The sequence below is a fragment of the Onychostoma macrolepis genome, chromosome 14, assembly GCF_012432095.1.
Source record: "Onychostoma macrolepis isolate SWU-2019 chromosome 14, ASM1243209v1, whole genome shotgun sequence".
NCBI classification, from domain to species: Eukaryota; Metazoa; Chordata; class Actinopteri; order Cypriniformes; family Cyprinidae; genus Onychostoma; species Onychostoma macrolepis.
The window spans coordinates 17,182,708-17,203,811 of record NC_081168.1 but is presented as its reverse complement, the minus strand read 5'-3'; the positions used below and the strand labels follow the sequence as shown (position 1 = coordinate 17,203,811).

Sequence of the window (21,104 nt, the reverse complement as noted above, 5' to 3'; positions counted from 1 at the left end):
TCCAACACACTTCCGCATAAACCGACAGCATTTCACTTGCGGAAGTTCCTCCTTCGTAAACCAAAACATGTCCACCTATGTGCCATTGATATTGACATTTAGCTACGTGATTATTTGTTTTCGTAGAGACTTGTTTGATAGCAGTAGATAACAACAATAACTTGACGATTGATGTTCTCTCCTGGACGAGCTATTTTTTGTTGTTCAAGACTGTGCTCTGTCAGCACAAACATGCCTAATGGGACAGGGTGAGGCAGGATTATGGAGGATATTATTTGTGTCAGCTCGGGCAGCGACGACGACTCTGATTTAGAGGTCATAAGCAGTTATAATGAAGAGAGAGAAGAAGCAGTTCCGTTCATTCGAGCACAATGGCTACCAGTCACACCTGTAAGTTTATCATACTATTTTCAAGAAGTTTTTTTCTGTAGACTCACAATGGTTTGCTTATTTTCTAACCACTTGCACACTTATCAGTTCCTACGCAGAAGAAGAGAAACTTCATGTGGTTTACATATGCAAAAAGCACATTTGTTTAGAGTGTACGTAAACTTCCACTTGTTCCCAACCGCACGTGGTTTTTGCTTTTTATACATCGCGCGCGAACCGTCGCTGCTGCCTGCACGCGCACATCTGACGTTACCTCCAGATATTTAAAAGAGATTCGAGGTTTATATCGCTTTACAGAGCACAACAACCTTCAAGAACAAAAACAAAAACTTTATAAATATAATTTAAATACTTGGATACAAGTAAATAATATTTTATTGCATGTTAGGCCTATCTATTTTATTTTAGATTTCATTTTTAATTATTTTGATATTAAATCTATGTTAATCAATAAAGCGACTGACGCCCGTTTAAAAGGTTACATTGTTACGTTTTAGCATAAAGCCTATTAGCTTTCCATTGTGTTAGAAATAAATACCAACCAGGTACTGGTGAATATTTTAGTGAATTATTTTGAGTTTTGTTTGCTATTAGCCAGTTTCACAGGCACGAGGCTAGGCTACATAAATTTTCTCTGGAATAAGCGATTCTGATTGGCCAGTCGTGGTTTAACTGACCGCTCATCCGGGAAACCTGTGTTTCTCAGCTGAGCTCGAATTCGTTCTCTTCATGGTCTGTGCAAGTAAGCTAATACAATTATTTCAAGTTTCAGCAATGTTTAATATCTACGTATGTTTTTATTTGCATACAAATCGGTGTTATACCTAGGTACAGCAGTCGGCCATTGTTGCAAATTAAGAACTCTTTCAAGGAGGCTTGGTAACCATTGTTATTATATTTAACTTTGATCTATTGTCTGTTTGGCCATCAGTTACCTGCTCTAGTTATCAATACTGGCATAAGTCATAGAAATGTCCATATCGATCTATCACTATTTCTTTTGGTTTCACCTACTTTATTGATTATTTGTTTGTCTCAGGTCCTCATCGATATCACAGGCCACAACTTCACCCTTCCAAGGCGAAGATGCTCAAGAAAAGATACACGCTCCTCCCTAGAAGTTATAGATCTGAGTGAAGATGATCCTCCTGGTGATATTGACATGCAGAAACCATCGCCGACTTTGCCGTCAGTAGAAAGCAGAGACATGAAAGTGCATGTAACACCGGTGTCTTTTGGAAAAGCTCAAGAATCACAATCTCAAACCAGCGTTGGCAAAGATGTGGCTAATTCAGGGTGTTTTGTAGGAAGCAGTGTGCAGTCTGTTGCCTCTAAGTCACTCAGTCGGGAGAACACTCTCACAGACATGCTCCAAAGAACAGAAGATTATTTGCATCAGGACACAAATTGTAATTCAAGCTTGCTGTCTGAGCAGCTGAGCTGGGATAAGTCTTTGGAACGTTGCAGGTCCAATGATAAAAATAAAAATCTGTTCAAATATGAATCTGAAGTATTAAAGGACTCTATTGTATCGCAGAACACTAAAGACACACAGCTTAGTACACCAGCTGTCTGCAGCATAGAAGCAGACCAAGAAGACAATCTTGACTCATTACGGAGATCGGAAGACGGTGTTCTCTCTCCTTACAATCTTGACAGTCCATATTACTGTCCGAGTGAGGTAGATGCTTATATATTCTCGGATTCATCCAATAAGTCTGAAGATAATAATATGTTTACATACAACAGTCAACAGTTATTTCAAACCTCAGAGCTACCCTCTGCTACTCATACTGCATCAGTATCCAATGCACTTTCATTAAAAGAGGATGGTGAAACGATGAATATCAGCAAAAATGAGGACCTACGTACTCAGGTTCATCCTGAGCCTTCGTCCCCCTCCATACCTACCTCATCTTGGGTATCGCCCCCCAGGAGCCCTGAACTTTTGTTTAGACATAGTAAACCCAACAGTCCCACATCCACAGAGATTCTTGCCAGTGACACAGCAGCACATTCCCCTGATATGTCAACGCTGAGCTCACCAAGTAGCCTCTTCATTTCTCAGCCCTCCTCGCCAAACTTTCCAGAGAGAACAGAGCAAAAGAGAAATGATTTAGATGAAGGATCTCTAGAAAGCCCTCCCATCAGGCTTTGGGAGACGAGCAGTGATGACGGCAATGAAAATGTGCTGGATAATGTGGAGAAAAAGCTTTCTGAAAACAACACAGAAGATAGACAACACATTTGTCTGACTCAGTACAAAAAATTAAATCGGCGCTTGAGTGGAACGGTTCCACACATGGTAAGATGCTTCGATATGCAGAAAAACATTTCTTTCATAATGATTTTTCCCCCCATTTTAAATTCTTATTATCCAATGAAAGGTTAGGTTTTTGTGAATTAAAAAAAAAATAAAAGATCAAAAGGATTAACAATGCAGATTAATTTTCATAGCCATCTTTGATCATATTTACCAAGGGTGCTGATATTTTTGGCCATGACTGTATATGACGTTTTGTTCTTCAGATGAACAGAAACAAGTTTTTTAGAAAAAGAATCCATGTGAAACTGACGTGAAAGCACAGAGGACTGTCACTTCTTGTGTTTCACAACATGCATACATCGGTTCTTACACAAACCTGTTGTTTCACTTCAGAAGGCATTGATTCATCAACTGGGGTAGTATAGGTTATCATTGTGTTCACTTTGTATGGTTTTTGCAGTGTTAACTTTGGGGGTCCCATATGGACTCACAGATATTTTATTATCTTTCTAAAAATCTTCATGTTCATCTGAAGGGAAAACGTCATATACATCTGGAACGGCATGAGGGGTGAGTAAATGAATTTCATTTTTGGGTGGAGTATCTGTTTAATAGACAGAATATTGATAATGTGGTTGTCTCATAATTTTAACATGAATGATACAGTCTTTTGTGTTCACTTCAGCCCTTAGGACCAAAATTGCAGACACACGCTTGAGTCTCACCCTGAACATGTCAAAATATTTGTGAATATCCTACAATATCCATAGTGAAATAGATTTCAGTCAGTCATTTTCTGTTCTTAACAGGATGACGATGAGGAAGATGAACACTATGGTCCCGCTGAGCCTCTATGCCGTCAGAGCCTTAGCTTGGTCTACAGCACCATTGAGGAGAATTACCCAGAAGGCACTCTTCAGCTGCTCTTTGACTTCATTCAGCCTCGGTATTACCCACCGGTGGATATTATGACACATCTGCTCAGGAAGATTCTCTTAAACCCACAAAGCCCTGATGTTTTTGTCGTAGAGGCCTATAACCTATTGATGAAGACTCAGAGGTGAGTGTAATCACAGCTGTAGCTACTTGGTTCAAAACAGTTATGGGAGTGTGAACAATTTAAATTTTCATGAAAAAGTCAAGTGTAAATCAGAAATGTAGCCTGGTAAGTTGTGCATGTGCTCCGAAACATGAAATATCCACCCGCTTCACAAAAAAAATCAATGTGTAGAACTTACTATTCATGATAAATTTTAGTTTTTAAAGTTGTTTGTTTTGTATGTTAAGATACCACCCTGTGGATGCTTCGACAGTGCCATGGGATTGGGAACTGATGAAGTCAGTTATGGAGGAAAAGGTAGATACATCTGGAACTTTAAGTAATTTTACGTAATATTAAAAATAATATGAAGTAATGCTTTTATTTTTTCAACATTGCACGCTTAATTATTCTTAAGGATGACACTTGGAGGTTGCGGACGGAGGTCCAGTACCTGCTCCTGCAATACGTGTTGCAGGTTTTAGAAGATGATTTTCATTTTAAACTCAGGAGTCAGTGTCTTCATCACTCTGTTGCAAAGAAGATGCTTTCATGTGGCAATGAAACAGTTGGGCAAGTCAAGTGAGTTACACTCATTATTGCTGGAGCTTTTTTATTTAAGCCCAAAATTTGCAATTGGGTTTTAATTTGGCTCAATATTATTTATGTAATAATTATTTCATTTAATATATGTAATTATTATTGTGATTCTTGTTCTTAGGGATATAATACGTTGGTTGACGAATGCTGCAAAGGAGTCAGTGAACCACTCAAAAGATGTGGAATATCCAAAGAAAGAGGACAACTATCTTAAGTAAATTTAGTTTTTTTTTAATCATTATACACTACCGTTCAAAAGTTTGGAATCAGTAAGATTTTCTTTAAAGAAATTAATACTGTTATTTAGCAAGAATGCATTAACATTTTCAATGTTAAAAATATTTCTATTGCAAATAAATGTTCTTTATAAAAATCCTGAAAAAGACGATCATATTAGCACATAAATATTAAGCGGCAAAAATACTTTCATGATTGATAATATTTAAGAATTGTTTCTTGAGAAGCAAATCAACAATATTAGAATAATTTCTGAATCGTGTAATCTCAGTTATCATGTGACCCTGAGGCCTTGAGTAATAGCTGCTGAAAATTCAGTGTTGCCATCACAGGAATGCATTTAACATTTTAACATTAACATTCTTCCTGTTTTACTGTATTTTTGATCAAATGAATGCAGCCTTGATTAGCATGAAAAAAATCTTACAGACCGCAAACACTGAACGGTAGTATAACATAACATTTCTAACAGTGATATATTTTTGCTGTGCAACAACAGTCTGTGAAAAAAAAAAAACTATTTGGATTGTTCTTTCCTTTGCTAAATAGAGACATTTACTTTGTTACAGGATTGTATTATCTCTTCAGAGGATGTTAACATTGGCCCTGGAGGTGGACAAGAACCCCACTTACAATTTAGAAAAAATTTCAGAAGAGCTCTTCAATTGTATTGACCCAATGCATTCTTGCAGGAAGATAAGGTAAAAAAAAGGAAAAAAAAGAAGAGAGAACCAGTATAATCAGTGCTTGCATTGTTTTACATATTGCAATTATTAGATCTTTACTGAATGTTCTCAAAATGACGAGGATTTGCTGCTGTTTGTATTGTAATTTATGTACATTTCTAGTTATGCTTTTTTTTCTCGTTGTGTGTGCTAGACTTTTATTGTTGAGGACTCTGGATAGCAAGCTGCTGAGATGCGAGCTGTTGAAGCGGTTGCTGGATAAGACTTGTTCTCAGCCCATGTCTCTAAACTTGCTGCTACACTACCTCAAGAGCTCCACACTGGCCCCAGACCCCTCTGTAAAATATCATTGCACTTTTTCATTACAAATAAACATGCGTTCTTATTCTACACAACAGCTGAACTCATATGCTTTTCCTGCATGGCGTGCCAGGATGGAGCTGAGAAGTGGAGAAAATGGGATGAACTCCTTCAGCTTCTGTGGATGCTGATGCTCAGTTATGAAGAAGTTGTGACAGGTAGGAAACTAGTGCTAACACAGCTTTTACAGACATAACATAATAAGACATAACAAAGAAGACAAGTAATCAAATAAGGTTAACATGGTAGTCTTTAATTAACCTTACTTACAACCTTTGTTCCCTAGGTCATCTGCGCCGCCCCATCACAAAGCGTTTTGTTAAAAGAAATGCTCCGATCTGGACACAGGAAGATCAGGTGAAATGCTCAGCAGTGCAAGAGGCAACAGGTGCCTTCCTGTCACGTGCAGTGGATGACATCGGCCATGCTCTTCCCGTGGAAATGCAGGATTTACTATCCCAACTACAAGAACACATAACTGACATGCCCAGTGTGATTTAAAGTCATTAAACCTTTTATAATAGCTTTGTTTTGACAATTTTTTAAATAAATTAATTTTTTATACAATTTGCGTGTTTGTTTACTACACAAACGAATCTAGAGCAGTTATTAGTATTAGTTGTAGTAGTAGTATTATGCTCACCCCACGGAAATCCAGGATTTACTGTCTCATCTACAGGAGCACATAACTGTTACATAACATCCAGTGTTACTTTAAGTCATTAAACATTTAGTGTGTGTGTGTGTGTGTGTGTGTGTATATATATATATATATATATATATATATATATGTATATGTAAAATAATAGTCTTACAGTAAGATAATAGTCCAACAAAAATAGAATCCCGGACACTGCTATAGCATGCAAATTATATTTTAATACGTTTCAGTTATGCAATCTTCACTGGGAATTGCTTTTAAACATTGCATTAAAACATGAGTCGCAAACTATATAAGTGTGTGGAATTTTTGTTAGACAATTTTCTTGTATTTATTCCTGTGCATCTGCTTCTAAAATTTTCAAAAAGTTGTGTGGCATTTAACTTCTATTTAGGAATAAAATAATGAAAGCTTTATATGGTTTTGTGTACAGAAAAGGATAGTTTGCCCAAATTCTGGGTACCCAAATCATAATTTATTTAATCCCTCAACAGGAAGAAAATTAAGATTTTATTTATTTTTTTACTTATTCACTTAATTATTGTTAATTATTAAATTAATGGCAAAATAATAGCTCAAAGCTGCATCAGAACCTAATAATACCAGAACAATAATTTCCTGCACATTCAGTACAAATGATCTCTTACGTAAAAAGAAATATAAAGTTTGATAAAAAGGAAAAATCACATGCTACATCAGTTTGGTTTACAACAAAAATAGACAACATCAGGAATAAATTGGTAGGCTAAGAATGACTGTCTCAAATCCTAAAGAGCTGCATATCTAGACAATATTTCTGAGCACCACAGGTGCGTTCTGTGTGGTCGGCTCACCAGGGATTGAGCCACGAACAGCATGATATGGGCACATGGACCCTTGTTTTGGAGAGCAGCACAACAGCTGCACAAAAACCCTCCGCCATGATGCTGTGCTGCTTCCCGTAGCTGCACAGCCGACACGAACGAATGAATTAACGCCGAAGTGAGACACACAGCTGACTTCAGGAGTTGTTATGCTATTGAAGGTAATTCTGAAACATTATTTCTAAAGATTTTTTGCAGATCGCAGGCCCCGTTTGGATTTGTTTCCAAGTTAGCTATAGCTACACTAGTTAGCTTCTCTTTGTTCATAAGCAGAGAATGTTATATACAATTGTTGTTTTTAAAACATGTGCACAGTGTTTCCTGAATATCAATGTATTTAACCCGTAACACGTGTTAATTAAGATATAAATAATTTAGAATGCAGCACCTTCAGCAGCCTCTGGCTAATGCTGATAGCAAGTCAGGTTAGCTGTGAGAAAATATTAACGTTACGTTACCTCTTTAGTAAACGGATGCATTAGATGCTTATTAATTTTTTTTAAAGTGTATGACTAGCATGATATTTCATGTTATGTCACTGTGGAAGCCGCGTTTTAGAATATTGATGAGTTTAATTGGGTCATTAGCATAGCACAAAGCTAACGTTAGTTGTTTATTAGCTGGCACGCTGTGTTGCATTTCTACTTTCCGCTTCATTTGACATGCGCAATATCGAATACATATGAGGATTAAACATTATTAGACTTGTTTCTATTCTAATTAGCGTTGAAGTGTGTGTGTGTGTGTAACAGGTGTGTTTTGGTCTTGTAAGGAGGTAGTAGTTATCAAGTTACGTTTGTTTTGACAGTTCCAGTTAGCGAGGTCATTTAGCTGCCTGTTTATTTTTCTTTTATGTTAATTATATTGTATATAAATTAAAACATTTGTGAAACCATTTTTACATTTTAAACGTTTACATGGTAATGTATCAAAGTTCTCACTAAAATATTTATCTGCAAAAACATTGATGATGATGAGTGGTTTATAGTACTTTTTTAAACTTTAAGGGATAATTTATTCAGAGATCGCCATAAAAATAGCCTTGATGCTGGCATGGCCTTAAAAAGTAAAATTAAACTTTTTAAGGGGAAATTTTCTTGCAAGACAGCAGCAACAATCACAATACACAATATCCAGCAGATGCTATATAGGTCTAGTATTCGCATATGCACAACATTATACATATTATATCTCTCAGAAAATAAACAAGTGTAAATGGTGTTCTTGTTTGGATTGTAAACAGGTTAAATCATGTCATGCAAAATTATGTTTTATAAATCTGATTATGTATTTGTCCCCCACAGTGGTCTAGGGATGCCCAAAGAGAAATATGACCCGCCTGATGCCAGGCGGATGTACACTATCATGTCCAGTGAGGAGGCAAACAGTGGGAAAAAATCCATCTGGGATGGGCTTGAAATAACTGGTATGTCTTGAAGGAAACCCTCTGATAGATATCTCACCTTGACATCACTGCTGCAACGAAAGTGAAACATATTAAAGAAAGAAAGAGAGATTTGTATTAATATTTGTTTATGTCTCAGGTAATGTTCGGAGTCTCAGCTCGGGCCTTTGGTCGCTCACGCACCTCACTGCTCTGCACCTCAGTGACAACTCCCTTTCACGCATCCCACCTGAAATTGCCAAGCTGCACAACCTTGTGTTCTTGGACCTGTCGTCCAATAAGATCAGGAGCCTGCCAGCAGAGCTTGGCAACATGGTGTCTCTCAGGTGAGCTATTTGGAGCAAAAGCTGCATTATTCTTTCCATGGATCATTTGTTCCATTTAATGTATTTGCGATACAGAGGGGAAAAATGGAAAAAGGTCCTTAACGTTCTCATGAGCACACTTGATGAAACTAGATCACTCCCAAGAGGGTTTCCACATTCATGGAAATGTCAGGGAATTTTAAAGCTGTGATTTCCAGGCCTTAACTCAATGTTACAAATGTCAATAAAATGTTTTAACAACCATTATCGCCCAGAAATTGCTTTGTTAGTTCAAACTTCATAAAATTTGTTCACACTTTTTAAATGGTTTCATTTGCTTTTTCATTTTATTTGAACTAAATTAGTTAATATGAACAGTGTTTTCACAGCATTTATTAATTGTAGTTAATTTCAACAATTTTCTACATTTTTAAAGTCAAAAGTGTTGTGTTGGATGCAAAATGTACCAATTATAAATAATTTTATTTGTAATAACTAACGCTAGCAAAGATTAACAAATGCTGTAAAAATAGTGTTAATTGTTCCAAAAAGTCCCGATTTAGTCATCACAAATCAGGTGAAAATTGAGAATGCATCAGTCAAAAGATTTTATTGAGAAGGTTTTTTTTTTTAAGCATCAAGCACACAGCTGATTGTTGTGTTGTTAGTTAACATTTGTTTCATGGTTTCCAACAGGGAACTGCTTTTAAATAACAACCAGTTGCGGGTTCTGCCATTCGAATTGGGGAAATTGTTTCAGTTACAAACACTGGGGTTAAAAGGTGAGTGGTCAGTGTTCTGGTGATTGAGATCCTCGATGTGTAGAGAATGTTCCCTACTGATTTTTTGGGTGTCTCTACAGGCAATCCACTTACTCAAGAAATTATGAGCCTCTACCAGGAGCCAGATGGTACCAGGCGACTGCTAAGCTACCTTTTGGACAATCTTAACGGTGCTATCAAGCGCAGTAGGTTTCACAGGCCAATTAACTGTTTAGGATCTGTCCATGTCTCTTTTTTTTTTCTGTCATGTCATGGACTGTTGTCCAAAGTTAATAATATTCACTGTTAGTGATGAGCGATTTATCAAATATTCATAGTATGTTGTTAAAGATTTTTTTGGTGACTTAATGCAAAATGTTCCAAGGACTGTGTTATTTGACTGTTCAAATTATTAACCTGAAATACACATGCTTTGCCTTCTCAGTCCCAACAGAGCCACCTCCGTCTAGGTCCTGGATTGTGCTGCAGGAGCCTGAAAGAACAAGACCAACAGGTAGTTGTTCTTTAACAATAGCAGGGCTCTACAGTGTGACCATTTCAGTCGCATCTGTGACTGAAAACTACTTCGTGCGACTATGAAAAAATATTTAGGAGCACCTGTGCGACTGACCCAATCGGCATATTTGTGTTTGCGCTGAGGGAGCTTCAAAGGTTTCTAACGTTCTACTTACAACGTGTTTTTGCAGCTTTGAGTAATGTATCACAGACGTATCCTTTCATTATAACAAACAGAGTATAAATAAGAGATTCATTGTGCAGTGTAAGGAGCTTCGTTGATTTTAATGGAGTTTTGTGAGATCGCAATGAACTAAGATGAGTGACAGCTTTTAATGATTATTAAGGGAGTTTGAAAATGTGATATTGATTTAATACAAAATTAAACAAGAAGTTAATACTAATTGACTTTTATTGACTACAACATTATTGCTTTATTTTGCTCTTTCGTCAAACGAAAAAAAAAAAAAGTAACAGCTGAGCTGCTGCTCATCTCCATTCAAACACAGTGATGTTTCGTTTTATGAATGAACTGCGTTTTTTAAAATTAATCTAGTGAGTCAATGATTCAATTACCCATTCATAAAGACAGTCACATACTTTGTTCCTGAATGAACAACAAACCAATTGAATGAATGATTCAGTGATAAAATAAGTGACTTACCTCCACCTGCTGGCAGTTTGTTTAAATTTTAAAGTATCTTTTCTGTTATTTAAATCATTTAATATTTCTATATTCAAAATTTTATATTTAAAACATTAACCTTAACATGAATTTATGAATTTAATTGCACTCATGCGACCTCTGGGTCTCATTAAACGTATGAAAATACACCTACAAGCCACTTGTGTGTTCTTCTGTGCCACCTCTTTAGTACAAATTTATTTCATAAATACTGGTTTCATTTGATTAGTAACTTATTCTTATTCTACTTGTTTTTATTCTGTTGTTTTAATTAGAAATTTTAAAAAGCTTATAAATATATATTTTTTTGAATCTGACATAAAAGATGACATACTTTTAATTCTTTTTTTAGTTAGAAAAATACCATTGAAAAGCTAAAAACGAAATTCCCTCTAAATCACTTTATGGAGTCAAATATCACCTCGTAATGGGAAGGTAAATTTTTTTTTTATCAGGATTATTGATTAGAAGATGCTCCTAAATATTTTTAAATTAGGAGCACAAGCGCTCCTAAAAAGAAAAGTAAGCATAAATCCCTGAATAGTGGAACATAATTCAAAATTTAGGGACACTTTTCCTGATCCTTCTTTCTCCTCTTTGCTTCACAAGCCCTGTTAACTGTAATGTGCTACAACGTGCTGTGTGATAAGTACGCCACACGTCAGCTCTACGGCTACTGCCCATCCTGGGCCCTTAACTGGAGCTACAGGAAAAAGTCCATTATGCAGGAGATCCTCAGCTGCAATGCAGACGTTATCAGCTTACAGGTAAAAGAACTTATGCAAGCCTAAATGTTGTCGTAAATTTTCTTTTACAGGAACATCTCAGACCTGCCAAAAATGCTTGTCAGTCTTTAAAGTGCTTTAAAGCGTGTCATAACTGTAATACGTTTAATGTATTTTAAAATACTTATGTTTATTTCACGTAATAAGCCACTGATAACCTTTTGGTGTATTAGAGTATGCCTGTCCTAACAGATGAAGTGCTCTCCTTGTGCTGTGTTCCTTTAAAGGTCACTTTTTTTAGTTCAGTGATGCACAACAGGTAGCTCTGAATAGTCAATGCATGTAATCCCCTACAGCACTGTTTGAGTCACTTAGTTTGCTGTGTCATGCACAGGAAGTGGAGACAGAGCAGTATTACAACTACTTCCTTGTGGAGCTGAGTAAACAGGGATATGATGGATTCTTCAGCCCAAAATCCCGGGCCAGAACCATGTCTGAATCGGACAGGAAACATGTAGATGGATGTGCAATATTCTACAAGACTGAAAAGTGAGTGAAGTAACACTCCAGGGTTGAGAAGTGTGCTGTCAGACTCTGTCTGGGAGGTTTATTTTAGTGTTGTTTTGAATGAACACTTGGAACCGGATAATTAATTAATTAATTAATTAATTTTTTGCTGTTAGGTTCAGCATGGTGCAGAAACACACAGTAGAGTTTAACCAACTGGCTATGGCTAATTCAGAGGGCTCAGAGGCTATGCTGAATCGGGTCATGACCAAGGACAACATTGGGGTGGCTGTGTTACTGGAGCTAAAGAAGGAGATAATGGAATTGTCATGTGAGTATCTGCACTGTGAGATTTTGTTTTCCTATTGTGACATTATTTTTATGACAACTAAGCACCTTCCTGCCCTGAGTGTCTTTACCGTAAAACATTGCTGTTAATTTGTACTGTAATATTGTAAAAAAGGTTATACAATAATTTACACTAGTGTAGTTTTGGGCCAGTATGATGGTATTTATAATTAATAAAATAATTACTTTAATAAATTAATACTTTTATTCAGCAAGGACACACAAATTGATGTCAAATGAATGATTTTTACTTTGTTTCAAATAATAAAAAAGAATCCGCTTTCCAAATTCTGAATTTACATTAAAAAGAATTTTAATATTTCACAATATTACTATTTTGGTAAAATAAATGCAGTCTTGGGATGCATTTCAAAAACATAGTACAGTATTTATTCAGTGACGTTTACCATATTGCAATGTAAATCTAATGAAGTCTTCACGGATAATGTGAGTTGCAAAATATAAAAAATATAAGTATTTCTGCATTACAGTAGTGTGTGTGTATCTCATATAATGCTATAAGACAAAAATGACAAAGTATTTCCACAGTGTAATTTATTGTATATTTCATTTATTGTATTGCAGTATATTTCAGTACCCTAAATGAAGGCTACATTATGCTCATCCAGTCATATTTTATGTCTTTAATGTGTTATTTGTTTTTAATATCTTTGTTTAAATGTCTTTTATAAAACATTCTTGTCTATCTTTTTACAGCAGGTAAGTCTGTCCATGCTATGGAGAAACAGCTCCTACTAGTGGCTAATGCTCACATGCACTGGGACCCAGAATATCCTGACGTGAAGCTGGTACAGACCATGATGTTCCTGTCAGAGGTGAAGAATATCATAGACAAAGCCTCCCGCAGTCTGAAGCTCTCCTCTGTGTCTGGAGAAACCAACAGCATCCCTTTGGTGCTTTGTGCTGACCTCAACTCACTTCCTGACTCAGGTAAGCCTACTTAATGGCACAGACATACGATGTCTTGTTTTCTGTTTTGTGTTGATAGAAGAGTTTTTGACCCTTGAAGCAGATGACTTACTGTTGTGAGTTTAACAGTGCTCATTGTGACACGCTTTTGGTTACCTCAGCAATGTGGAAAGCATGGACGAAATCATGGAATCCAGTCATAAAAAGTTTAAAGTATTATACTGAATGTTACAGAATTGTGCAAATTTAAATGAATAAATTGTTGATTTATGAATTCAATTGATTAGGCATACAGACCTAAAACAGATTTTTGTTAAAATTAATAAATTGTTGTTCAATTGTTTTGTGTTTGAAATTAATTAGACGCATTTTGATTACTAAACTTTAATCATTAAAACAGAATCCAGGAAATTTTAAATGGAAAAAATAAATAAAACAGATTTCATGGGCCCCTATTCAGCAGAAAATTAATTTTAGAGATCTATAGAAGATCAAGCACAAAACAAAATAAGGCCAATGATATTTATTAAGAAAGTAAATCAGGTTGATTTTTGATTTTATGTTGTGTTATAATAGTGCTGTCAAACGATTCCATCCAAAATAAGTTTTTGTTTACATAATGTGTGTGTACTGTGTAATGTGTATTTATGTATATATAAAAACTAGTGCTGTGTTTGATACATCGATACGACAGCTGTCTCTGTATCGATATTGTGGCACGTGTGCAGCAGTGGACCGCGATTAATTTGAATACAAGAACACCGTTTAAAATGGAGTAGAAAAGTGTGAGGTTTCTAAAAAAAAACAACAAAAAAACCTAATAAATAGAGCATAAAAAAAAATGAATAGAATATAGGGTTGGCACGGTACATAGATGTCACGGTTCGGTACTTACCTCGGTTCGGGGGTCATGGTTTGATACGATTTCGGTACAACGGGAAAAAGTTTCTTTTTATTTTGAACAGACAGTAGTGCAAATTAATATATATATATATGGCACACACACACAAAACACTTCAGTTCCAACATTGCTTACTTGACAGCGCAGTTGGTACTTTATAAAAATAAAATGCAGTGAGCCAAACATCAGCACGCATGCCTCTGTGTCACCGTTGGAACGCGTCTGAAGTACAAAGCCTATAATTTACATAATAAATAATAGTTTAGCATTCAGATACGTTACATCGCAAATATGGAAATATTATGGAATATTTGGATTTGTGCCGAATGAGAGAGTTAGGATACTTGAGCACAAAGCTCCATTTCGCAAACAGTTTACTGCGCAAGCCTTTAAAGTATACTCCCTTGTCAGTCTATGTGAAAGACAGCTGTTTTACTAAATTCTTCTGAGGTGAAATTCAGTGCAGTCCTGTATCGTGGCCTCTGATGCGTATCGTATCGTGACTTTGCTGGTGATACACAGCCCTAATAAAAACGCATACATTCAGTATATGCATGTAAATATATACTGTATGTGTGTGGATTTATGTAAACATAATTATGCCATGGTCTGTCTGAATACTCGATTCTGATTGGCTGGCAGGTGTTGATTAAATTCGTTTAACTGCACAGGTAGTTCCAGGTCAGTTTAATCACGTTCTATATTAATGCGCTTCCTATAAACATTGTTAATCATAGTAACATACAGTTACAGTTGAATAGTAATACAGACGAAAATAACCGTCATTTTTATCATTCCGGTCAAATATTGCAGCGTAAATATTATTAACATCTTTAATATGTGAATTCTGGCAAATGACCATGGCATAAACGGGATAATCAACGGCTAGCTGTGCATTAAATGATTTGAATGCACTTCCGCTGCATGTCGGCTGGTTCTTCGCCTCCACGTTGTGCATGCGATTAATCATTTGACAGCACTAATTTACATGTATATACTTATTAAATATATTTATAACAAATATGAATATATATAAACAATTTTTCTTAAAGAGGTCATATAATGCTATTTTAAAGATCATTTGGTGTAACACAATATGTTGACGTGCTTTAATGTTCAAAAAACACATTATTTTTCAAATACTGTACATTATTATAGGTCCTCTATGCCCCGCCTCTCTCAAACGCGTCGCTTTCAACAAAGCCCCTCCTTCCGACAAGCGCAGTCTGTTCTGATTGGCCAGTTGACCCAGTGCATTGTGATTGGCCGAACACCACAAGCACACGTCGGAAATGTAACGCCCCTTACAATTATCGCGAGCTTCAGCTTTCAAAGTAAATATAAAGACAGTTAATGATGTTGTTAGTTTTACCATCAGTTCAAGCCCGAGAGGGGAACAGAGTTGCGTGACAGACACAGTGATGTTAAGACAGCTGACGTGCTATGATTTCTGACAGGCTGTTCACTCCGCTGTGATGTGACCCTGTTCCCCACACACACACACACACAGCGTTACTCTACGCTGCGCAAAACTCTGCATTTGAACAGTTAATAGCAAATACTTAAACTAATAACAAAACATACTTGCAGTCCCTGATTCAGAAGCACCAGATTGTCATAGCAAAGTCGTAATTGACCCTTTTTTTTTTTTTTTTTTAGAAATAGCCTTTGTTCACAGCCAGCCTTGTACTTTCCTAGGTTCACGAAACTGTCGTCCATAAAATGCGTTGCACAAATTCGAACATTTGGGTTGTGCTGTTCTGTTGTAAATAAATCTTAACCAATGATTCCTAACTGAATCTACTTTCGGAAGGCCAAATAAAGTGCTTTTGTTTTCGCATAGAAACAGTGTCTCCCTGACATGGCTGCATCAACAGTACTGCAGTTACTGAAACCACACCTTCTTTCTTTGCGTGCACATTTGGGCAGCATTACGCGCATATTTCCACATTGTGACGTAGACATGTGGGGGCGTGATTGAATGAGGCGTTTTAGCCCGGTCTTGATCAGCCTTCTCTTTTAGATGGAATAAATTCTTTTGTGGGAGACTTTGAGCTTTGTAACTCTGCAGATCTTATACATGCACAAACAGCTACATAACACACTACAGAAAAGGAGAACAAGAAATCGCATCATATGACCCCTTTAAATGTATACATGTATGTGTATTTTTATATAAATTATAAATATACACTGTACACACACGCAGATATTATGTTAACAAACTTATTTTGGATGTAGGTAGGCAGTAGATGCAGGTATGTGGGCCAGACATGTTTAATGAGTTTCAAATCTGGTCTTAGGTGTAGTGGAGTACCTGAGCACAGGTGGGGTGGACTGCACACACAAAGACTTCAAGGAGCTGCGCTACAGTGACAGCCTGACCAACTTCAACTGCAACGGCAAAAACGGCACATCAAACGGGACGATCACGCATGGTTTCAAGCTGAAGAGTGCCTACGAGAACGTGCTCATGCCTTATACCAATTACACTTTTGACTTCAGAGTAAGTACATTGAGCTCAAATTGACAGCCATTGTTTAGTTTACAGCTAGCCACGCCAAATACTTTGGTACCAAGACAATTTTACAATAATTTTTTTTAAAAGATTATCTCTACATTAGATAAAAATAGTACCTATTTTTGTTCCTCAAATGCTAGGTGCAGTATTACACTTATAGTTATGACAGAAAAATTACTTGACATTGCAAACATGTCACATTGTGTTTTTTCTTGTTCTGCCGTGTACCATAACAGAAAGAATGAAAATGGCTCTTGTTGTGTGATTCAATGATGTATGCTCACAAGTCACAACTCCCCTTTTTTTTTTTTTAAACCCAATTTTTAGGGTGTCATTGATTACATCTTCTACTCCAGACCACAACTGAACGTGCTGGGCGTCCTCGGGCCTTTGGACACAAACTGGCTCCTTGAGAACAATATCTTTGGTTGCCCACACCCTCACATCCCCTCAGATCACTTCTCCCTGTTTGCACAACTAGAGTTGGTCCTGCCTTATCCTCCCCTTCTCAATGGAGTCCACTTAGCTGGACACAGGTAGTGAGCCCTTCTGGCCACTGATGGCGCTGCAGAGTCACAGTTCTTATAAGTTTTCTGAAAAACGATAAAACCTCTAAGCAATTCATATATATATATATATATATATATATATATATATAGTTTTTTTTCTTTCTACTATCTTTATTTTTTGGGGTCCAACATGTTCCTGTTTGTCAGGGAGTTTCTTCTATTTGTTAAGCTGTAGATCTTTTTGTATTTTTGTTGAATCATTCCCTCCCATAGGCTAAAATATTATCATAATTTTTTTTTTTTTTTTTAATTGTTGGGCATAGCTTGTGTGCATTTAAATGTGTCCAAACTGTAAGAGGAGGGTTACTCACTTGGTCACACATTCAAAGAAATTGCAGACTTGTTTTAATTCCTTTTATGGTCAGACCTTAATACTTAAAAACCAGCCATTGTTGCAATTCTGATCTTGCAAATAAGCATTAACCTTTCTTCCTTTATGAATTCAGCCTCAATTTAAACATGTTCTTTGAAGTAATTTTTTCCACTTGGACTTGCAGTTGAATTTAATTTCATACACGCTTGCATAACTCACCTTTGGATGAGTGACCAATGTGTTTTACAGACCAAATTCATGAAGTAAAATCAGTCCCCAACTGGGAAGGAGAGTGGAACCCTGAGAGCTTTTCCACTTGTGCGGTGCTGGAACTCGCTTTACATCGGTGCTTCATCTCCTGATGTTTTTATTCTCCCATCAATGGTGCAATATTTAGAACGTTTTAGACGTACTAAGCGAGGGCACTGTTATAGAATGTTTTTAACAAGCTTAGACAACATAAAAAGCACTTATTTGTCTTTCTCTCTCTCTCTCTCTCCCCTTTAGGTGGGAGTTGGAAAGGTGTGAGCTTAATCGTTCTAAAAGTAAACCAAATTATTTTAGATGTCTCGATTCAGCGGCACTGCTTTTTGCACACTATTGTTTTAACCCGTTCTATGGAGGCAGGCTCTCTTTTTTTCTTTGTACGACAGGCTATGTGAATAATTTAAACTGCGCTTAATCTCACTGTGGTTACAAACAGGAGGTTTTTATTAGAAAGGGAGGTTTTATATAAGACTAACCAGGGAGTCTTTTAACCAGCGATTTCTCACTTATTGGGTCGAAAAGGATTTCCCATACCTTTTCATCCTCTCATTACACACACATACACATCCTGGAAAGATCTGTAGCACTGTTCTTAAGGCTAGTAATGTTCTGTCCTAGCTGCAACCACCTTCTATATTGTATCAGAGGGGTTCTCCCTGGTCTTTGTACAAAATTGAATCAAATATATATAAACGGACAGATTTAGGCTTGACTTGATTGTATATGAGCCACATGCAAGAATACTTTTTAAAAAAAAAGTTTTTTTTTTCTTTTTGTACTAAGAATAAATTATGATCCAAATTCAGAAAATTAAAAAGATTGTATTGTAAACTACATTTTTATCAGAATTAATCAAAACTTACCAGCTAGTAAAAAAGACAAAGAGGTTGTTCCTGGTTCTCGCTGCCATACTTTTGCACTCATTGCTCATTTTGCACTTTTTTTTTTTTTTTACTCTAGTAACTTATTTTCTTTTGTAAATCTCGGAGTACATGCTTTTCTTTTCCATCCAATCATTCATCTCAAGCTTGCTGTCATATACATAAAGGGAGGGGAATCGTGAAGCTCCGTAATATGCCATCTGTCTATGTGAAGTCAAGTCAGTAATACTCCTGCCATTCCTATATATCGTGCAACTGTGTATCTGTTTTGCTAACTCTTCGGTGAGCAACTCCCCAAACACTGGTGTTTTAAAAAAGTGGTGGATGTTCAGTAGTTTCTTTTTAGATTGCGTTATGCTATCAGTGTATCTTTATGTTCCTAAGATCGAAGAGTCTTAAGAAATCAGGTATTAAGAATGTTTTGATCTTTAGTTATTTAGTATATATATATTATTAATTTTTTTTCCAAATTTCTAAGTGTTCATAATTTTTGCAACAACACCAAACATTTTAAAGTCCAGGCTGTGTATAATCCGGTATACTTAATTGTCATATTCATATTACATGGCCATAATCTTTCCTGTGTAGTGCCAGTTCGATGTGTTCTTCTAAAGCCAATTATAAGAGTTAGATTTCCCACATCTGGTATTTCCGTGTGGGATTTTAATTTTTGAAACGATCTCCACAACCTTTAGTTCGGAGTCTTTGGACCAAATGATCATCTCTAAGACTTGTAAATAATGTCTGGTAGTGGTCTATTTGTAGTTAGGTGTTTAGCACTTAATGTATTTTGGTTCACTAAACTGATGACATCACACGTTCAACATGTCACAAATCGGTTTCTTTCAACTATGCAGCAGTATCGCTTTTACGTCTTGCTATGTTTTAGCAGTATGAACCAGAGCAGTCTTTTGTTATTTGGGGCCTCTTCACAATATTCTTCAGCGTTTTGTTTTGTCTTAAGTGACTATGAATTGTTTATGGTATTATAGTAGAAATGAGGTTAGCTTTTTTGTAAAGTGTGAATAAAATGTGTATTGCATATTTCCTTTCTACAAAACAAATGAATTGTGTTGTGTGTGTGTGTGTGTATAATGAATTCTCCTGCATCATTGGTGTTTCTTTTTGTTTAATGATCCGTTTCACAATTCTTAACATTGATTATTGGTCCTAGAACATATTTGCTACTCTGACTGAATGGTAGAAGGATGTGAAGTTGGTGCCCTCAGATCGATAATGTTAAACCTTTAGAGCGTCCTGCTTGTTAGTAGACTAGTTTTTATGACGTTTATTGTCGTGATGGAGAGCTGTTTGACACCAGGTGTTGTCGGAGATGGCGTCTTGCTTAAATTAAAATGTATGGTATAAAGTATATGACTTGATATCTGTGCATTTCAATCAGTGATAAGATTGCTGCTTAAAGTGCTAGAAAATAATATTGGTAATGGAAACAAAATTGTTTTCGGATTCATCCTTCCTAGACAAAAACATTAACAAAAAAAAAAAAAATTAATTTTAATATTACACATTCAACATCCATTCTTAAACTGAGAAACTGTGGAATTAATGGAGCAAGTCTTTCTTAACTGTCCTTCCATCTTTTAGTTTTCATTACCTCTTGCTTGCTTTCGGTTTTACCCTTTATTATTATAACATACTTTTCCAGCCTTGGTTTTTTTAATACTGAAAACCTGCTGCAATAAAATTGTTAGATTAGCTGGACCTTTTTGATTTTTACCTCAAACACTTGTTTCGTAGAGGCCAATGACCTTTTGTAGTAGTTTCTCTGTGACTAACACTGTACATACCGTCATGAGCCATCATGTAGTACATGGGATCAACTCTTGTTTACCATTCAAGATAAAGCCAGCAGAGATACACATCCATAATTTAAAAAAAAAAAGTTTTTGCGATATTCAATGAATGTTTAATAAAATCCAAAAAAGGCAGCTCTTAAAAAAATCTCTGGAAAAGGATGGTAAACAACTATTTTCTCTCTGTTCTCTGTATTCTTAGTTCTAGAGATCTGTACATAGAGGTTCCTTTACACCAATGTATTTTCCTATCTATGGTTGATTAATAAATTCTTTCTGCTTCATGACCTGTTGTAATTTCTCTTAATTTATCTTTTAGTCTGTCAGGCCACTTTCATTCACTTAAAGCTTTAATAGTTTTTTTGTGGCACTTTCACAAGTGGTTTGTTTTCTTTTCCTTACCATGCTTAATGAGATCTTATCCACAAGGTGGTGCCACGTGAACAGAAAGACCACAGCAGGCCACAACCACACATCTGAGAACAGATGAACAACACAGCCGAGAACACAAAATAGACCTTAAGCTTTAACAACTAAATGCTTCTAAGCAACAC

The 21,104-nt window shown here is 36.2% G+C and overlaps 2 protein-coding genes across 3 annotated transcripts; both read left to right on the top strand.

The window, feature by feature from the left end:
- Positions 1–7: 7 nt before the first annotated feature.
- Positions 8–6,253, top strand: simc1 (SUMO interacting motifs containing 1). Of its 2 annotated transcripts, none has more exons than XM_058796993.1 (10): positions 8–390; positions 1,430–2,695; positions 3,466–3,716; positions 3,944–4,013; positions 4,114–4,277; positions 4,417–4,509; positions 5,102–5,233; positions 5,412–5,556; positions 5,652–5,736; positions 5,865–6,253. In XM_058796993.1, exons 1-10 carry the CDS (start codon positions 262–264, stop codon positions 6,077–6,079), a joined length of 2,550 nt encoding a protein of 849 aa, XP_058652976.1. In that variant the 5' UTR covers positions 8–261; the 3' UTR covers positions 6,080–6,253. The 2 variants fall into 2 exon arrangements, with proteins under 2 accessions (XP_058652976.1, XP_058652977.1); XM_058796994.1 differs by lacking the exon at positions 8–390 and adding an exon at positions 830–1,132 and having other exon boundaries at positions 5,865–6,248.
- Positions 6,254–7,029: 776 nt separating this feature from the next.
- Positions 7,030–20,837, top strand: cnot6b (CCR4-NOT transcription complex, subunit 6b). The gene is made up of 12 exons (XM_058798210.1): positions 7,030–7,263; positions 8,407–8,528; positions 8,647–8,833; positions 9,509–9,594; positions 9,675–9,779; positions 10,019–10,087; positions 11,384–11,541; positions 11,894–12,048; positions 12,183–12,337; positions 13,072–13,305; positions 16,489–16,691; positions 17,034–20,837. Exons 2-12 carry the CDS (start codon positions 8,417–8,419, stop codon positions 17,244–17,246), a joined length of 1,677 nt encoding a protein of 558 aa, XP_058654193.1. The 5' UTR covers positions 7,030–7,263; positions 8,407–8,416; the 3' UTR covers positions 17,247–20,837.
- Positions 20,838–21,104: the final 267 nt, after the last annotated feature.